Below are 21,190 nucleotides of genomic sequence, written 5' to 3' on the forward strand. Positions count from 1 at the left end.
GGCATGGAGTATAAATTTAGGGCGACACATGTAAAACAAGGACATGAATGAATAAAATGACTTTGTATTGCTATATGATATACTATTTAATTGTTATTTCTTTTTACTTTAAATGAGGACTAGTTTTTATGGTGTTGATATCTCGGACTTCACTATTTAGTCTTTACCCAGAAAATGTTGGTAAGAGAGAATTTGAAAATATAATAAATAAGTTATCTGCAATTTATTGGAAGAGAATGGATTCCACAAAAAATATTTGAATAATAATATTTAGAAAAAGAAACAGTTCTATTAGTTCAGGTGAACAGTGATATGAAAATGCTCTGTTTGATGTTCTTTTTTTAAAGGAATCTATACCAGTAGGAGCTAAGCTTGGGTTGAAGTATAGAATTCTTTTATTCAGTGATGTCACTTAGGTTCTTTTGCAGGATTTTTCTATTTCATTTCCCTACATAATATTTTCCTACCCTACCTATGAAGGTTCAACTGAGTGTGCTAAATTATAATTGCACTACAGGTAGTCTTCAGATGAGAATGGTAATTGAGACTATCAGTAGGCAATGTGATCGTAAACCCACATGTGACCACATCACTTAGGAATGGAAATCCAGCAGTCCCCATTGCTATATTAACTAAATATGACCAATCATTAGACAAGGATCTTCCCCAATCCAAATCACTTCTGGATTGGCCCCTCCCAGCCTTGAGCCTCAGGAAGGCAAGGGACTGCCTCTTCTTCGGTTGTCCTCATCCACCTATCTTGAGCGCGGTGGTTCACAAAGTTAGAATGCTGGGCTGATGATCAGCAGCTTGCATTCAAGACCCACTGCTGCCACAGGGCAGGGTAAGTTCCTGTCACATGCTCCAACTCCTTCTGACCCAGCAGTTCAAAAGCAATGACCACAAGTAAACTAATGGGTACCACTTTGGTGGACAACTAAACCAGGACACTAAAGAAGCCCCCAACTGGGCATCCTTCAGGCAACAGTGATGTCACTGGCAAATACTTTCATTATAAAGGGAAAAAAAATCCACCTATTTTCCCCACCACAATATCTCTGTCCTTTCGGTTACCTTAGGTAAAGGTTCCCCTGCACATGTGTGCTAGTTGTTTCCGACTCTAGGGGCAGGTGCTCATCTCCGTTTCAAAGCCGAAGAGCCAGCGCTTGTCTGAGGACGTCTCCATGGTCATGTGGCCGGCATGACTAGACGCCAAAGGCGCATGGATTGCTGTTACCTTCCCACCGTAGTGGTCCCTATTTTTCTACTTGCATTTTTTACGTGCTTTCGAACTGCTAGGTTGGCAGAAGCTGGGACGAGTAACAGGCGCTCACTCTGCTACGCGGCACTCGGGATTCGACCCGCCAAACTGCTGACCTTCTGATCGACAAGCTCAGCGTCCTAACCCACTGAGCCACCATGTCCCACCGGTTACCTTGCATTCCATCATCTTTGCTGTCCTTGCTGCCCTGTGCTTACTGGCCTTAACAAGCAGCATTCTATGGTAATGGCACTGAGACTACTGATGGCCCCAGGGCTCTACTTCAGTCCTAGTGCCACATACTAAGGAGTGCTGTTGTGTAGGGCAGCAAAGGACTAGAGATGGGGGAATAGATAGGTGGGAAGAGCTGAAGTGACCTTTTGTGGGTGGGCTTCATTTTGATCACAAGATTTCATGGGCACTGCAATGGCCATAACTTGTGTAGATATCATTTGTACAGCACTGCCATGACTTTGAATGGTCGCTGAATAAATGGTCATAATTTGAGGACAATCTCTATAGGGGGTTTTTCTATATTATTCTTGGTTTGTGTGTGGAAAGTGGTACTTTGGCTAGGACAGGACCGCAGTATGGATAACTGATCTACGTAAGGTTTGCTACAAAAGCCAGCAATGCCATCTGAGTGTGCCAGACTATTTTTCTTGCTATATCGATTGTCTGCATAGCCATCATGCAGTTAAAAAAAATCTGTTAGCCACATTGGCTTTCAGAACCATTCTGCTACATGTTCTGTCCACTATATTATGTAACATCAACACAAGCAGAATAAACAACAGGACTTTCTCTTCATTCAATAGTCATAGCTTCCTAATATGCTTTGCACCTATTTCTATTTCTAGGAAAGATTTTTGTCTTTAACCAAGTCTTTCCCTTTGAATCAGTTAACAGTGAGTTTCAACTATTTGTTATGTGAATTATTGGTTAAATTGGGTTTTTTTAAAAAAAATCTGGCTTGAAAGCCTCCAGAAAAAAAAGGAGGGATATAAACTAATATTATTGTTAGTATTTATATCCTCGTCTTTCACTAGAAGTACAGTATTAGCAACTTGCGGACTGATTACATGCCACGATTTTACAATATCCTATTCCTTTGGTAGGAAATAATATCAGAATAATATCTATAATAGCTTTTTTCATTTCTGTTACTTATATATAGGTCAGAGTACTTCATAATATCCCCTTTTATCTGTATGGGAGGTATCAGCAGGCATGGGAATTAGGCAACATTTCATATTTGGACAATAGATTAACCTCCACTATGATCCTAGGAAGCCATTCCAATAAATAGTACATTTTATACTATTTTCACTTATTTTATTGAGATATATATTGCTTGCTATCCCAATAGGGAGAGGGGTTTTTTTTTCTTCTTTTTAATTCTATATTAAACTATTAAATATCCCCCAACTTAGTACCATTCAGATTCGGAATTATGGAGCTTACATTTATCTTAAATATTAAAGCAGCCTGTTATGAAAAATATGTCACTTGTATCAGCTAGCAATCTTGGACATAGGAAGTGTGACCTGGACCGGATTAAGGGAACTTAATCAGACTTTGAGTTTCTGTGTGGCAAAATCTTTGGTACAATTGTGGATTAGTTCTTCCAGTGATCATCAAGACAAGGCTAAGCAACACAAGCCTTATGAATTACACTGAGTCAGTTTTTTCAAAACCGTACTTCCAATTGAAGGAAGCCATTAAGTGGAATACCATACAGACAGACAGAAATGAAGAAGGAAGAGAGTCAGAGAATACCAACTGATTGTTGCCCATAGAAATACAGAGGTTTCACCTGGGACATCTGTACAAGTAGTCCTTGACCTACAACAGTTCATTTAGTGGCTTTCAAAGTGACAGTGGCATTGAAAAACAGTGACTTATGACTGTTTTTCATACTTACAAATGTTGCAGCATCTCCATGCTCATGTGATCAGAATTCAGATGCTTGGCAACTGATTCACATTTATGATGGTTGTCATGTCCTGGAGTCACATGATCATAAAGTGGGGCAAAACTCACTTAACAAATTTTTCACTTAGCAGCAGAAATTTTGGGATTACCTGTACTCCTTTTGGCAACCAGAGATTACTCATTACTACATGATGATACCAGTCTGCATTCTCCTTGTGTCCAACTAACAATTTCACTCGAAGAATGGGAGACCCTATTATTCAGCAACTTTATTAATAATCTTGAATGTCTCTTCAGAAGATCACAGGGCCAATGATGGCCATTACTTATGAATTAATGTGGATCCGTGATGTATTTCTTAGTTCTTAAAATATTTTTACAAGGCAACCTGTAGGAGACATAATCATTGCCATTATAATGCAAAATTTCACTAAATATCCGAACATCCTCCCAGCTTGACTAATAATATGTATCTTTGTGAGCTGCTGCTGAAGTGCTCAGTATGGTGATACTACTGAAAATCAGTTAACTAGGTACTCAGAAAAGAGCTACTTAACAGTACTTCATTGTCATTTCTTCTGTGAGTAAGGATGAGACTTTTGTGGAAATACACAGTCTAAGAGATAAAAAGGAGTCTAAGCAAAGACAAAGTAACAAGAACATTTAGGCTAGCATTTTGAGGTATATGCCAGTTAAATTTTACTTTTATTTCTTTTTCTCTTTCCCATTACTTATTAAAATAGAGTAAATCTACTAATTTTTAGAGTATAATGTAAATTTGCAAATTACATGCATGCAGATAGGTCTTTAGATGAAATGTGACTGTGTGCAATGTCATTCTTCATTATATTATTTTTGTTACACAAATCAATTATTTAATTTTGCTTTCTCCATCCACTGTGCAATGGGTGTCATCCACTTCTTCCGCAGCCACCTGGGTAGGAGGCGGTTATATCAATGGAACAGCCGAAGCAGTGTATCTTCCAGATTTTGGACTAGCCTGGGCTCAGGCACCCATTGGGTATTCGCTTAGCCTCGTTGTAGGTAAGCTAAGAAAGCGGAAGAAAAATATATTGTTAAAGTGAAAAGCATAAAGTTGAAGTCAATGTTCTATGAATACCTGTTCCTGCATTTCTCTTTCATTGTAAATGAATTTGGGGAGGATGGTTGGAGCCAACAGTAGAGATGGTATCTGCAGAACTATGTTCATCTATCTTGTAACAAGATATTAAGGACAAATTTTTTGTCAAAGCCTGGTGTTATTTAGTGGTTTTGTTGTGGCCAGTTTTAAAAATGTATGGGAAACTTAGAGGAGGCCCCTTCTTTTATTTTCCTCTCAATATTGGGTGGCATTATGAATTAGTCATTGTTAGATTAAACTATTTACTAAACAAGTTAAAAGTGATGGAAATTAAGTCCTGTTGATTTTTATGAATCATAGTATCAAAAGCTTGGGACAATTTCGGCCAGTGATGGAAAACCTTTTAGAGACCGAGTGCCCAAACTGCAACCCAAAACCCACTTATGTATCATTGGGTGCTGGGTGGGCATGGCCCATTGGGTAGGAGTGGCCAATTTGGTGGGAGTGGCCCATTGGGTGGGCATGGCTGCGGTGTAACGGCAGACTGGTTGGGACTAAAAAATTCAATCAATTCCAACTTTACGAGATCTTTCTTCTTCCCATGAGAAGTTGAAATTGATTGATTGAACCTTTTATTTTTGCACATGGCAGTGGAGGCCTAAAGCGAAAAGGTTTTATAAAACCCAGCTGAAGGCCTAGGACTGGGCCGATGGCGTGCATGCCCACAAAGAGGGCTCTGCGTGTCATCTATGCCATAGGTTCGCCACCACGGATTTAGGCCATTGTCCAACATCCTGTTCAGGGCAGGAGTACAAATTAAAGCATCTAACCATATGAGAATATAACCTTTGCTTTAATATACCCAACTCAGTTTTGTAACAAATTACTTTTCACTACTGATTTTTTGCTTGGTTGGGATAACTGCTCTACATAAGACTAACTAAAGGAGTTGCACACATTAAATCTGTGTCCAAGTGATACAGACCTAATGCCGACTATAATATTCAACTAGTCATTGCACTATCAATCAGTAATATTAACAAGTATAAGAACCTAAATTCCATTACTATACAGCCACTTTAACAATCATTGAGAAGAAAGACTTATTGGATTATTATATTATGGGAAATGATTTAAATATGAGGTATGTCTCTCATAAGCAGTCTGATATTACATATATAAAACAAAACATCCTCCATTTTTACAGATGGCTACTTGATCCAGAAAAATAATTAGAATCCAAACTTTTTAATGCATCTTTTAGGTGGCTTGTTTTTTGCAAAGCCCATGCGTTCCAAAGGGTATGTGACAATGTTGGATCCATTTCAGCAAATCTATGGAAAAAGGATGGGAGGGCTTATCTTCATACCTGCCCTGATGGGAGAAATGTTCTGGGCAGCAGCCATCTTTTCTGCACTAGGTAAGGAATTCTGTAAACAAATCAATTGTATAAAATTGGTCTGAATGAGGATAAAATATGCAAATTGATAAAGATGCTCTTTTAAACAAATGCTTAAAAATTGAACAAGCCTTCTCAAATTTACAAGATAACTATAGTGTGGTAGTGCTAATCAGAACAACGATAGCAAAATATTGTGTAGAAAAGCCAGGTGTTCTCTTTTTTATAGTAATAGTTGAAGAAAGTAATCATGAAAGGATTTAGCTGTACAATTGGATTTACAGAGATTTTGAGTGAGGATGGCACAATTCAAAATGTATTTTTAAACATTTAAAAACTTTTGGCCTATGTAGTGAATACCTTCATATCTGAAAGTCTAAATAGATAGATAGATAGATAGATAGATAGATAGATAGATAGATAGATAGATAGATAGAGATATAGATATAGATATAGATATAGATATAGATATAGATATAGATATAGATATAGATATAGATATAGATACAGATACAGATATAGATATAGATATAGATATAGATATATGCCATTTAGTTGTAACATAAAGGATTGTATAGATCTGTGCATGCTGAGATTTTATCACTGCAAACTTGTATATCCATTTAAATGTGTACCTAATGAATAACTAGCCTGAGCCCTGCTGAAGGCATAAAATTGAATAATTTTATTTATCTATTTAGATTGTATAAGTTCATTTCACTCACAATTTATGACAGTGGGTGAACTACACCAGTAAAAATAAAACACAATAAAAGTCAAAAAATAAATACAATACAAAACACAATCAATTTAGGAGAAAACTGGGTATTATAAAACACTTTCAGAGGAAAATGGTTCATCATGAAAGAGCCTTGGTGGAGCAGTGGGCTAATGCCTCCTTAAGTAACACCAGCTGCCTGCAATTAGTGCAGGTTCGCATCCCACCAGGCTCAAGGTTGACTCAGCCTTCCATCCTTCCGAGGTAGGTAAAATGAGGACCCAGATTGTTGGGGGCAATTAAGCTGACTTTGTAATAATGCCGCTTAGGGGGTGTGTGAAAGCCCTAATAAGCAGGCATATACATAGAATGAAGGCTACTGCTAAGTTTGTAAGCCGCCCTGAGTCTTCGGAGAAGGGCGGGATATAAATGGAATTAAAATAAAAAATAAATAAATAAATAAATCTACTACCTCGTTATAATAATAGTTATAATATCACCTTATTTAAGTACTCAAGTTGGCAACTAATAATATATGCCTTTGAATATTAAACCAATATGAATGTTAATTTATGACCTATAGCCTGATAAGGCGTATGTCATTTCCTTAAACTGTTCTTTTAAAAGCAAAGGGAGCTGAAATGAATAATAGCACTTATTGGCAAAAGGTTGGCAAAAAGAGATTATTGGAAGAAGAGAAAATCAAGCAAAGCTACTATGTGGATTACAGAATTATAGAAACTAATTGTTATTGATTTTTTTTTAAAATATAAACCCAGACAACATGCTGTTTACCAAATATTAAGGTGATTATATTAAAAAAATCAATAAAATATATTTAAAAAGAAAAAAGAAAAAGAAAGCCACTTCCTACCTAGAGAGAGCAATTTGAAATCTTCAACTGACAGATTCTTTTCCCTGATATTTATTTACTTGCTTATTTAACATGGTATACTGCTGACCACCAATGCCATTTTTTCAATTAAAATTGTTGTTGTTAGCTGTGAAGTCGTGTCCGACCCAACGCCACCTCATTCTCTGTCGTCCCCTTCTTCTATTGCCCTCAATCTTTCCCAGCATTAGGCTCTTCTCCAGTGAGTCCTTCCTTCTCATTAGGTGGCCAAAGTATTTGAGTTTCAGTTTCAGGATCTGGCCTTCTAAAGAGCAGTCAGGGTTGATTTCCTCTAGGACTGACTGGTTTGATTGCCTTGCAGTGCAAGGGACTCGCAGGAATCTTCTCCAGCACCATAGTTCAAAGGCCTCAATTCTTTGGCGCTCAGCCTTTCTTATGGTCCAACTTTCACAGCCATACATTGCAACTGGGAAGACCATAGCGTTGACTATACGCACTTTTGTTGGCAGGGTGATGTCTCTGCTTTTTAGTGTGCTGTCTAGATTTCCCATGGCTTTCTTCCCCATAAGCAAGTGTCTTTTAATTTCTTGGCTACAATCCCCATCTGCAGTGATCTTGGAGCTCAGGAAAATAAAATCTGTCACTACCTCCATTTCTTCCCCATCTATTTGCCAGGAATTGAGAGGGCCGGATGCCATGATCTTGGTTTTCTTAAGGTTAAGTTTCAGGCCAACTTTTACACTCTCCTTCACCCGCAACAAGAGGCTCTTTAGTTCTTCTTCACTTTCTGCCATTACAGTGGTATCATCTGTATATCTTAGGTTGTTGATATTTCTCCCGGCAATCTTAATTCCAACTTTTGATTCATCTAGCCCTGCATTTCTCATGATGTGCTCTGCATATAAGTTAAATAGCCAGGGCGACAGTATACAGCCTTGCCGGACTCCTTTCCCAATTTTGAACCAATCAGTGGTTCTGTGTCCAGTTCTCTGTTGCTTTTTGACCCACATATAGGTTTCTCAAGGGACAAATAAGATGGTCTGGTACTCCCATCCCTTTAAGAACTTGCCACAGTTTGTTGTGATCCACACAATCAAAGCCTTTGGCATAGTCAATGAAGCAGATGTTTTTCTGGAACTCCATAGCTTTCTCCATGATCCAGCGTATGTTGGCAATTTGATCTCTAGTTCCTCTTCCAAATCCTCTTCAAAATCCTGCCTGTACTTCTGGTAGTTCTCGATCCACATACTGCTGGAATCTAGCTTGTAGGATTTTAAGCATACCTTTACTAGTATGTGAAATGAGTACAATGGTGTGATAGTTTGAACATTCTTTGGCACTGCCTTTCTTTGGAATTGGAATGTAAACTGATCTTTTCCAATCCTGTGGCCACTGTTGAGTTTTCCAAATTTGCTGTCAAATTGAGTGTAGCACTTTTACTGCATCGTCTTTTAAGATTTTGAATAGCTCAGCTGGAATACTGTCACCTCCACTAGCTTTGTTGTTGCTCAGTTTTTCTAAGGCCCACTTCACTTCACATTCTAGGATGTCTGGCTCGAGGTCAGTGACCACCTCATTGTGGTTATCAGGGACTTTAAGCTCATTCTTGTATAGTTCTTCTGTATAATTTTGTCACCTCTTCTTAATCTCTTCTGCCTCTCTTAGGTCCCTGCCATTTTGGTCCTTTATCATGCCCATTTTTGCATGAAACGTTCCCTTCATCTCTCCACTTTTCTTGAAGAGATCTCTGGTCCTCCCCATTCTATTGTTTTCTTCTATTTCTTTTCACTGTTCATTTAAGAAGGCATTCTTATCTCTTCTAGCTATTCTCTGGAATTCTGCATTCAATTGGGCATATCTTTCTTTTTCTCCCTTGCCTTTAGCTTCCCTCCTTGGGGCAGGAACTTAGCAGAATAGGCTGTAAGCTTACTTTTTCAGTGGTTTTACCAGTGTATAAGGAGCAAAATGGAAAAGGCCAACATATAGCAGAATTTAATATGTGGCTAAAGGAGTGGTGTAAAGGAGAAGGCTTTGGTTACATTAGTCACGATGTCTGCAGCTGGTCCAATGAAAAAATGTACAAAAGAGATGGTCTGCATCCATCCAAGAAAGGGACTGAGTTATTTGGCAATAAAATCACAGCTTTTCTGGGGGAGCATTTAAACTAAACAACAGGGACAGTGAGTTAATTGATACAGACCATCACTGTCCCCGGCAATCTAGGAAAATAGGGGGAGTCAGGCACCACACAAGTTATGTAGCAGGTAAACACAGGGTCAGTCATAAAGGACTCAAATGACTATACACCAATGTACAGAGTATGAAAAGTAAGCAGGGTGAACTAGAAATTCAGGTAAATGAGGGTGGATATGATATTGTTGCCATTACGGAAACATGGTGGGACGAAACCCACAAATGGAACACACAGCTAGAGGGATTTAAACTATTTAAAAGAAAGAGACTAAACAAAAGAGGAGGTGGAGTTGCTCTATATATAAGGAATAACTTTATCTCTACAGAAATAGAGCACAACAATGATGAAAACTGTAAACTTGAATGCATTTGGGTCAATTTAAAAGGGGGGGAAATGACATTGCCATAGGTGTATACTATAGGCTGCCCAACCAAGCAGAAGAAATAGATGAACTTTTTGCTAGTCAGATAACTAAGGTATGTAGGAAGCCCATCACAATAGTAATGGGGGACTTTAATTACCCTGATATCAACTGGGAGACAAACTCTGCACCAAGTGGAAGATCAAACAGATTCCTGACAAACCTAGCAGACAACTTTCTCTCCCAAAAAGTAGAGAAGGGAACTAGGGGATTTGTCATATTGGATTTAATTCTAACAGAGATGAAATGATAGAAAGTGTCGAAGCCACAGGAACCTTGGGGGGAAGTGATTATGCAATATTGGAATTCAACATTCTGGAAGCACAAGCAATAGAACACAGCCAAACTAGAGTCTTGGACTTTAAAAGAGCTAATTTCAATAAACTTAGAGAGACCTTGGGAAGAATTCCATGGATGAAAATCCTAAAGGAGAAAACAACTCAAGAAGCTTGGGAAATTTTGAAAAGTGAAATAATAAAGGCCCAGTCTAGCACAATACCAACAAGGAAGAAAAATAACAGCTTTCAAAAAAAAACAGCATGGCTGCATAAAGAACTCTCTAATAAATTGAAAGATAAAGAGGACAAGTATAAGAAGTGGAAAGAGGGGCACATATCTAAGGCAGAATATCAGCAAATAGCCAGTGCCTGCAAAGAGAAAGTGAGGAAAGCTAAGGTTCAAAATGAACTAAGGCTTACGACCAAAGTCAAAAATAACAAAAAAAGCTTCTTTCAACATATAAAAAACAAGAAAAAAGTTAAGGAAATGATTGGTCCATTAGTGGGGGAAAGTGGCAAGAAGGTGACAAGCAACAGGGAGAAAGCAGAACTATTTAACTCATTTTCTGCATCTGTCTTATACAAAGGGAAAAAACAGTCCAACCTACCAAAACCAGTGCCATTAAAAAACAGAATAGAAACGCAAGTTAAGATAGGCAAGAAAATGGTAAGTGAGCACCTGTCCAGCCTAGACAAGTTCAAATCACCAGGACCAGATGGATTACACCCCAAAGTTCTCAAGGAACTGGCAGACATGATCTCAGAACCACTGAACTATATTTTTCAAAGATCCTGGAGCACTGGGGAACTACCAGAGGACTGGAAGAGAGCTGATGTAGTTCCCATCTTCAAAAAAGGGAAAAAAATAGATCCTGGAAACTACAGACCTATCAGCCAGACCTCAATACCTGGGAAGATTCTGGAAAAGATAATCAACAAACAACAAATCAGCGAACACCTTGATGCAAACAAAGTCATCACTAAAAGTCAACATGGGTTTGTCAAAAACAGATCATGCCAAACAAATCTTATTGCATTCTTTGACCAAGTGACAAAATTAGTGGACCAGAGGAATGCTGTAGATATAATTTACTTGGCCTTCAGTAAGGCATTTGATAAAGTAGATCACAACCTACTACTTGATAAGTTAGAAAAATGTGGGTTAGATAGCATCACCACCAGATGGATTCATAGCTGGCTGACAGGCCGTACTCAGCGTGTGGTCCTCAATGGAACTGCATCTACATGGAAGGAAGTGTGTAGTGAGGTGCCCCAGGGCTCTGTTCTGGGCCCAGTGCTCTTCAACATCTTCATCAATGATTTGGATGAGGGGATAGATGGGGAACTCATCAAATCTGCAGACGACACCAAGCTGGGAGGAATAGCCAATACTCCAGAAGATAGGCTTAAAATACAGGAGGATCTGGACAGATTCAAACACTGGGCGCTATCTAACAAAATGAAATTCAGTGGTGAAAAAAGTAAGGTTCTACATTTAGGCAGGAAAAATCAAATGCACAGGTATAGCATAGGTGGTACCTTGCTCAATAGTAGTAACTGTGAAAGGGAACTCGGAGTCCTAGTGGACAATCACTTCAATATGAGCCAGCAGTGTGCTGCACCTGCCAAAAAAGCCAACACAGTGCTTTGCTAACAAAGGAATAGAATCAAGATCACGTGAAGTATTAATACCACTTTACAATGCCTTGGTAAGGCCACACTTGGAATATTGCATCCAGTTTTGGTCACCACGATGTAAAAAAGATGTTGAGACTCTAGAAAGGGTACAGAGAAGAGCAACAAAGATGATTGGGGGACTGGAGGCTAAAACATATAGGGAACGGTTGCTGGAATTGGGTATGTGTAGTTTAACGAAGAGAAGGGTGAGGGGTGACATGATAGCAATGTTCCAATATCTCAGGGGCTGCCACAAAGAAGAGGGAGTCAAGCTGTTCTCCAAAGCAACAGATAGCAACTAGTCAAGGAGAGAAGCAAACTAGAACTAAGGAGAAACTTCCTGACAGTTAGAACAATTAAGCAGTGGAACCACCTGCCTCCAGAAGTGGCGAATGCTCCAACACTGGAAGTTTTTAAGAAGAGACTGGACAGCCATTTGCCTGAAATGGTATAGGGCAGGGGTAGGCAACCTCGGCTCTTTTATGACTCATGGACTTCAACTCCCAGAATTACTGAGTCAGCTCCATGAGTCATAAAAGAGCCGAGGTTGCCTACCCCTGGTATATGGTTTCCTGCCTGAGCAGGGGGTTGGACTAGATGACCTCCAAGGTCCCTTCCATCATCATCATCGTTGTTGTTGTTGTTGTTGTTGTTGTTGTTGTTGTTGTTATTATTATTATTATTTGCAAAGCTTCCTCAGACAGCCATTTTGCTTCCTTGCATTTCTTTTTCTTTGGGATGGTTTTAGTTGCTACCTCTTGTACAATGTTGTGAACCTCTGTCCATAATTCTTCAGGCACTCTGTCTATCAGATCTAATTCCTTAAATCTATTTGTCACCTCTGCTATATATTCAACAGGGATATGATTTAATTCATACCTGAGTGGCCTACTGCTTTTCCCTACTTTCTTCAGTTTAAGCCTAAACTTTGCAATGAGAAGCTCATGGTCTGAGCCACAGTCAGCTCCTGGTCTTGTTTTTACTGACTGTATAGAGCAGACATGTCAAACACAAGGCCCGGGGGCCGGATCCGGCCCGCAAACCGGTTTCATGCGGCCCGCGAAGCCATCCTGGAAACGGTGAGAGAACGGCCCCCTCTGCCTTGGCCCTGGCCCAGAGACCCTCCTTCTGCCAGAGACCCTCAGATCTGTCCCACTCCTGCCCAGGCCCCCATAGGCACCCTTGATGCGAATGATGTAGAGCTGGCCACGCCCACCCAGTAGGCCATATGCACTCTGGCCACGCCCACCCAGTAGGCCATGCCCACCCTGGCCATGCCCACCCGGCCCCCTGAGGTCAACCGTAATGCTGATGCAGCCCTCCATGAAATTGAGTTTGACACCCCTGGTATAGAGCTTCTCCATCTTTGGCTGCAGAACACATAATCAATCTGATTTCTGTGTTGACCATCTGGTGATGTCCATGTGCAGAGCCGTCTCTTGGGTTGTTGGAAAAGAGTGTTTGCTATGAACATCGTATTCTCTTGACAAAATTCTATCAGCCTGTGCCCTGCTTCATTTTGTACTCCAAGGCCAAACTTGCCTGTTATTCCGGTTATCTTTTGGCTTCCTACTTTAGCATTCCAATCCCCCATGATGATAAGGACATCATTTTTTGGTGTTAGTTCTGTAAGGTGCTGTAGGGCTTCATAAAGCTAAAGCTAAAGGTTCCCCCGCACATGCGTGCTAGTCGTTTCCAACTCGGTCAATTTCATCCTGTTCAGCACTGGTGGTTGGGGCATAGACTTGGACTACTGTGATATTGAATGGTTTGCCTTGGATTCGAACTGAGATCATTCTGTCATTTTGGGGATTGTATCCCAGTATTGCTTTTCCTACTCTTTTATTGACTATGAAGGCTACTCCATTTCTTCTGAGGGATTCTTGCCTGCAGTAGTATACCTGATGGTCATCTGAATTAAATTCACCCATTCCTGTTCATTTTAGTTCGCTGATTCCTAAGATGTCGATGTTCAGTCTTGTCATCTCTTGTTTGACCATGTCTAGCTTGCCTTGATTCATGGATCTTACATTCCAGGTTCCCATGGAGAAAAAATCTTTACAGCATCGGACTTTCCTTTCACCACCAGATACATCCACAGCTGAGCATCTTTTCGGCTTTGGCCCAATCACTTCATTTTTTTTGGCGCTACTAGTACTAGCCCTCTGCTCTTCCCCAGTAGCATATTGGACACCTTCTGACCTGAGGGGCTCATCTTCCAGCATCATATCGTTTTGCCTTTTGGTACTGTCCATAGGGTTTTCATGGCAAAGATACTGGAGTGGGTTGCCATTTCCTTCTCCAGTAGATCACGTTTTGTCAGAACTCTCTGTCCGTTTTGGGTGACCCTGCACAGCATAGCTCATAGCTTCATTGAATTGCGCAAGCCCCTTCGCCATGACAAGGCACTAATCCATGAAGGGGCAATTAAAATTACATTTAAAATTTAGAAGCTAAAACTGGTTAAAATGCCACTTCAACAAGCAAGTGACATTAATGACTGATATTACTGAGTATTTATATTATTAAAAGCTTACAAGAAAAATAGGTTTTAAAGGATTTTTTAAATAGCTAATAAAGATATTAAATATATGCAAGGGCTCGATCCTGAGTTGTTTCCTAAAGAATTTTAAAAAGAACTATATAAATCTCCTTCTGAAAGGCTGCCCCATACAGTGTAATAAAAAGTCCACATTTTTAAGACCATTATCTTTCAGAACTGGGCTCAGCAGGAATATCAACAAAAGCTGATAAAAGGCGCTCCAGGCTATTTCCTCAATCTGGTGAAGATCAAGAAAGGTTTTCTCCAGAAGCATGTCTTTAAACTATGATGTGTTCTTCTTAGGAGAGTATAATCCCATCCTGACTATGCATATTTACCATGTCTTTCGAAGTCTAACCACTCACAACGAGCACCTCCATCCTGTCTTCCAGTTCATTACTGACTTCAGGCAGACATTGAAGGAAAGTATACAATTTCCTAAAATGTCATAGAGAAATTCATTTGGGTTTTCAATACATTAGCATACTGATACTGCCCAACCAAAAAAATCAGATAATTTTTCCCAACATTTTCAAGTAGACATTGAAAAATACAGGAGACAGAGTGGAGTCCTGAGCAAATTGATATAATTGTTCTTATTTCAAGAAACAAATATCTACAAATGATACCATCTGAAAAATAACTGAAAAATAGAAATGGAAAATCTGTACAACCATGCCTTCTGTTTCCAAATCTCTCTAGTGATCTAGAAGAATTCCTTCAAATTCCTCTCCTAATAATTTAGGCTGAAATCAATCTAGGCATAAGAATCTAAGAACTCTGATTAACTGTGTTTATTAGGAAGTAGATTAAGATCATTCTAGTGATGACTTTCAAACAAAATAGATCTATATCAACAACCTATTATAATGAAACTCTTTCCCTTTTCTTCAACCTTTTTTAATAAAGCTTTTATAAAACGAATAAGACTTGCCTTTTCTATAAAAAGTGAGGCAATCTATACCTGTTCTTTATTTTAGTAACCATTATTCCTTTTTACAACCTGCCTCCAGGAGCTGTGAATGCTCCAACACTGGAAGTTTTTAAGAAGAAACTCGACAGCCATTTCTCTGAAATGGTATAGGGTTTTCTGCCTGAGAAGGGGCTTGAACTAGATGACCTCCAAGGTCTCTTCCAACTTTATTACTACTATCATCATCACCACCATCATCATCATCACCATCATCATGAGAAATCACTCCCATAATTACCATATATTGAAAGCCACTAAGCAGTCTGGGAAAATCGAGTATGTCACACACCATATTGAAGATCATTCTTCAAGCTAAGATCATCTAAACCAGGGGGGTCAAAGTTCCAGCCTGCGGGCTGGACGCATCATGTGGAAGCCACGCTCACCCCATTGCCAGCAATGGCAAAACTGTCCCAATACATCATGTGACGTGAGTTTGACATGTCTGATCTAAATCCCATAGCTCAACCTGAAATGAGTCAAGGAAATCTTTCCTGCAGGATTGCCTGCAGGTCAGAAGCTGCCACCATTCTCTCAATCATTTTAAATAATCATCTTAAATAAGAAGGGTTAAGTTTGGCCTATACTGTAATTCCTTATCTCCAAGTTGTCTGGAACAGGCTTCTCCAAAGAGGTTTAAGAATTGCATCCTTTAAACTGGGGGTGTAAAACTGCTGGCCCGTGAGCCAGATGCGTCATGTGGAAGCTGCACCCACCCCATTGATGGCAATGGCAAAACTGTCCCACTACATCATGCAATGTCACGTGACATCAGGGGTTTGACATGTCTGCTTTAAACAAAGAGCCAAGCTTCCCTCCTTCAAAGGGCCATTTATCATAACTAAGGCATCTGTAATATCTTCCCAGTTACAACTGACAATGCAAAATAACACAATTTTAAGCTGATATACTCTAACAATACAAGAGTTGTTATTAAATATCATCAAGATTGACTGTTTACAAGGTGGAATTCAGATTGGCCAAAAGTCTGAGGTACACACATTTAATATTTATCAGTTTTCTCAAACATCTGGAGAAGGAAGGTAAGTTTTTATGATGACAACTGCTTCATGTCCCATCCCACTTGCCCTCTATTACAAGGAATGCAGCAGGGAAAAAGTAAGCCACATCATCCATGATGGATGATTTGTTGTATTTTGAACTGTATTGTGTAGGAGGAAGACCAGGTTTTTTGAAGAGCTGGAAACTTTTTAAAAGGTGATATGGCTACCAGAAGATAAAATATCCCTTAACATTCTAATATCTCTTTCTTAATAATGACTTGACAATTTTCAGTACCAATCTGTTATTTCCCATCACTACTGTGATTGCTGACACAGGTTCCTGTGCCCTCATTGCAAACTCTATCAGTTCAATTAAATATAATCACTGGTCTTTGTTTTCCCTGTTGTACATTTTACAATTGGAGCAATATACAAAATTATGAAATAAATAAATCATGTAAATAGGGGAGGGAATCCTTCTGATAAATTTTTGAACTGTCCTTTGCAACTTTAGTCACCTAACAACCAATAACTATGTATATAGAGCAGGTTGCCAATGACATGTTTTAAAATAAATAAAATAATCAGCCTTGCTTCCAGCTGTGTTTTGATTCTCTGGAAAGCAACAGGGAAGTTTTTAACTATAATTTTATTGCAAATGTTCCAGAAACCAAGAATAAGCTACGTGCTGAGGTGATGGAAACTGAGTGGCTTAAACAATTTTCAGGGAATTTAAAATGCAAGTTCTCTTTTAATACAGCTTCCTGTACTTGAAAAATTTCTGTTGTGTTTCACATTGTGGAAGCAAATATTGTAAAAGCCTGTTATGCTCACAAAAAGACAACTTGCAATTAAGAACTAAGATTTTACTCTTTTAGATTCTGAGAAATGGTTGCAGCTTATACGCACATTGAGTCAGGACCAAGGACAGCAACATATTCAAGCATAAGCACTATGCTTTGTCCATGAACCTTTGAATATTAACAGCATCATTTGTATGGTTAAGTAATATTATCATGGCTGGAGAAGGGAGAGTATACTGGATAGCACATGTTTACTTCAAATGTGCTGAGCAAACCCTACAATTCTCATGTTTAACTTTTGGCTTAGAAACAATGGCTAGAGTAATATATTTTAGTGTAAGCAGAATCTACCAGCATAACAAGTATATACTTCCAGTTTGTTGCTACAGAATTTCATTCAGCACTTCCTATTTCTTTTCTCTAGAGCAGGTATGTCAAACTGCCATGCCCACCCCATTGCCGGCAATGGAGAAAAAGCCACAATATGTCGCACGACATCACGTGATGTCGTGAGTTTGACATGCCTGCTCTAGAGTCACTGCACATGTTCCCTTTCTTATACTGGTATCACTTCACTTAGCTTATTATGCTGAGCACTGCATTCTCCCTCCCTCCCTCTCTCTCTCTCTCTCCCTCCCTCTCCCTCCCTCTCTCTCTCTCTCTCTCTCTCTCTCTCTCTCTCTCTCTCTGTCTTTCTCATGCTTAATTGCTTTTCTGCCTGACAGATATAATTCTCACATTACCATTTCATGCCTAAAGTTATGTGCGAAATAACATGGGTTCTTATACTTCTCATCTAATAGTAGTTTAGAAAGATGCCATTTGGAGATCTTTTCACTGACATCTAATTTAGAAAGCAATGAGCTTGATTTGATCTTTGAAAAGGTACTATACTGATCTGATTAAATGAGTCTTCTGCAAATATTGTCAACCCTTTTTTTTCCTTCATGAAAATATAATCTTGTTTTAGAAAAAGAGACAAAAAGGTAGAAAAATGAACTCCTCAGTCACATTGAAACACTTTGGAAAGTACATAAATAGTTTGCAGACATTTAACTTATTTCTCTGACTTGTTCCAGGTGCTACCATAAGTGTGATACTTGAAATCAACAGCGTCTTTTCAATTATTATTTCTGCCTCCATTGCAACTCTGTACACCTTAGTGGGAGGACTTTATTCAGTAGCTTACACTGATGTGGTCCAGCTGTTCTGCATTTTCTTAGGATTGGTGAGTTTTGTATTTACTTTTCCATATGTAATATCAGGGTAATTGTATTCCATAACAAACAGAAGAAGAAGATGCTTCATGTCAATACAGATTGCAAGAAGATGCTGATTAATGTGTGGAAGAAAGGGAATATTAAGATTCTATATTATCCTTGTCTTAATTATTGTTATAACATAAATAAGTACTAACCATAATTGTGGTTTATATTAACTAAAGATCAAATTTGAACATAGATGAGAAATCTTGGATTTTTATCCAAGAAAAGAAGATAAGAGAAATAGCCAGGAAGGATGATGGCATAATGATGGTTCTTGATTTGCCAGTATCTCTGAATACCTATCTAGGATTCAAGAACAGAATATAATTTGACTGTCAGTTGGGTTGAATTCTTCACTTCTGGCCACAGAATGTTTTCTGAGGGCAGCATCTTTACTTAAAGGGTGCAAAAAAGGCATGTGATATCTGCAGTTCTGTTGTCCAAACCTGCTACTGCTTCTCCCTCTGTTCTTCTCTCTGATGTGCACACAGTTAATATAGGAAGAGAATGCTTTCATTTAGCTCAAGAGCAGAATTTCCTCCCTTCCATTTCGTTGTATCCAGATTATGTCAGTAGGAAAAATTGAAAGCAAAATCCCCGCTGGCAGAGTTCCCTATCAGAGAATATACCTCTCCCAGAAAATAAACTTTTATAGAATGTTTTTTATTTATTTAGTATGAAGATATGTATGGCCACCCAACTCACTTGCAGTGACTCCAGTGACTTACAAAAGTAAAACCCCAAATACAAAACTCAATAAATTCCCTTCCCCCCCCCTTCCCAGGTGACAACAATCATTCCCCCAATGTTGGGGGATTGACACATTTTACTTTTTTATACCTTCCATTTTCTTTTGCTAATCCCTTCTGTCCCTCAATTTCTCTTCCTTATGCTAGGAAAAAATTTGCTGTTGACTTTAACTACACTATCTTAACCTTATGGTTACCTGTCACCTTATGGATTAGATTTAAGCATGATTGATCAAATGTTTAAGCAGGGCTTTCAACAATAATCTCAAATAGTCAACCTCCATTTAGCATCTATGTGCAGCAGCATTAATGCTGCATGCTGACATTATATCCTGAAAAGGATTCTTGAATCCAGTAGAAGCAAATATATTTAGCTCAGGAATGAACTGTGGAGACCTTGATGTTCTTTGAGCTTGGTGGCTTGCTTGCAGTTGCTTCATTATTATAAAACATTTCCCAACAAAATAGATACCCATGCAACTTTATTAAAAAGTGCCTGACCACTCCAACAATATAGCACACAATACAAGCTATGAAAAGGATAACACTACCATACATCAAAAACATCTCAGAAACAACAGACTATTACAATCAGGTGGCATTATGGTAGTACACAAACTAAAACTCTCCAAAATATCTTGAGTAAACCAAAGGTCCAGTAGTCAAAGAACAAAAGAAACAGAATTCATTTACAACATGAAGTGTAAAGACTATAACAGCCATTATGTAGGATAGACAGACAGAAGGCTAGCGGAGGACATCCATGAACACTAACTAGCAAGCAGAAAACACAATGAACATTCCTTAATTTCACAACACATGGGTAGGATCAACCATAGTTTCAACTGGGAAACTGTGAGCATCTTAGACAAAGCTAAATTCAAAAACACTAGGGAATTCCTGGGAGTTTGTCATTCAGATAAATCAGCCATCAATAGACACATGGAGATAAATCAATAGACACACAGAGATAAATCACATTTACACACTGTTCAAAAAAAGACAATAGAAACAAGCTAAGAAGAATCCTCTCTACAGTCTACACCAGGCATGTCAAACTTACAACGTCATGTGACACCACGCGATGTATTGCAACTTTTTCCCCATTGCCAGCAATGGGGTGGGTGTGGTTTCAGCATGACACATCTGGCCCATGGACCAGCAGTTTGACATGTCTGGTCTACACCCAATAAACAGGGATTAACACCAGGCAAACAATCAAGAAAAAAAAATACTCTATTTAAGAAACTGCAAAGAGAAAATCACACTCCACCAGCAATGGCAGAGCAAGCTACTGTATATAAACAGGGAACAAACCCCACTAGCACTTATGATGTTACCTAGTTGGGTGATGAATCATCTGCAAGCTCAGAGAACACAAAAGACGTGACAAAGATCTGTAGTTGTAAACATTTACTTATTATGCACTTTAAAAGACTTGTCCAGCCACGTCAATAAGTTCAATGCAATGGTGACTTTGTATGAGGAGTGTGTGCAAGAGAGTATATGTGGACAGAACATATACCATTCTCCTCACATATTGTTTCCTTTTCATTCTACAGTTCCAATATGCCTGTACACACATACATATACAAAACTGAATATTGTTATAAAACTGGAGCTCAGCCCTCTGCTTAAGTAGGTTGAGCTGGGTTCACTGATGCTTATTACCAATAAACACAGCTAAGAGCTCCCAGTCCCAAGAACCAGAATCGGTCTATTGAATTCGTTCTGTGCTTCCTAGTACTGTGTATTTCTGTTTTAAGTAAGAGGATATAGTTTCACACTTTTTGTTTCTAAAAAAGCAGTTTTGATTCTCTGATCCAATTCATTCTAGAAGTAGAATGTGAATTCAAAATAGAAAATAGAATTCTCTTTTCCTTCACAAGATAATGTGAGCAATATGTTTTCATGTAAATAATTTTAGTTGCCCAAAAATTCTGCCAAATGATTAAAGGAAAGGCAGTTAAATAAAAAAGGATTGTTTAGATTTTAGGTTCCCTAGCCCTTTTCTATTCTCTCACCATCAGAGGCACA

The 21,190-nt window shown here is 38.8% G+C and overlaps 2 protein-coding genes across 2 annotated transcripts in view; both read left to right on the plus strand.

The window, feature by feature from the left end:
* LIMS1 (LIM zinc finger domain containing 1) overlaps nt 1-21,190 on the plus strand; it is a 306,378-nt gene that overhangs the window by 58,500 nt on the left and 226,688 nt on the right. The window lies entirely within an intron of this gene.
* SLC5A7 (solute carrier family 5 member 7) overlaps nt 1-21,190 on the plus strand; it is a gene marked incomplete at both ends in the record, with an annotated part of 30,589 nt that overhangs the window by 2,695 nt on the left and 6,704 nt on the right. The window contains 3 exons of the mRNA XM_083361296.1: nt 4,127-4,240; nt 5,542-5,697; nt 18,219-18,367. Coding sequence (XP_083217422.1) covers nt 4,127-4,240; nt 5,542-5,697; nt 18,219-18,367 — 419 coding nt within the window. The remainder of the gene's footprint in view (nt 1-4,126; nt 4,241-5,541; nt 5,698-18,218; nt 18,368-21,190) is intronic.

Source organism: Vipera ursinii, assembly GCF_947247035.1.
Source record: "Vipera ursinii genome assembly, chromosome: 4".
NCBI classification, from domain to species: Eukaryota; Metazoa; Chordata; class Lepidosauria; order Squamata; family Viperidae; genus Vipera; species Vipera ursinii.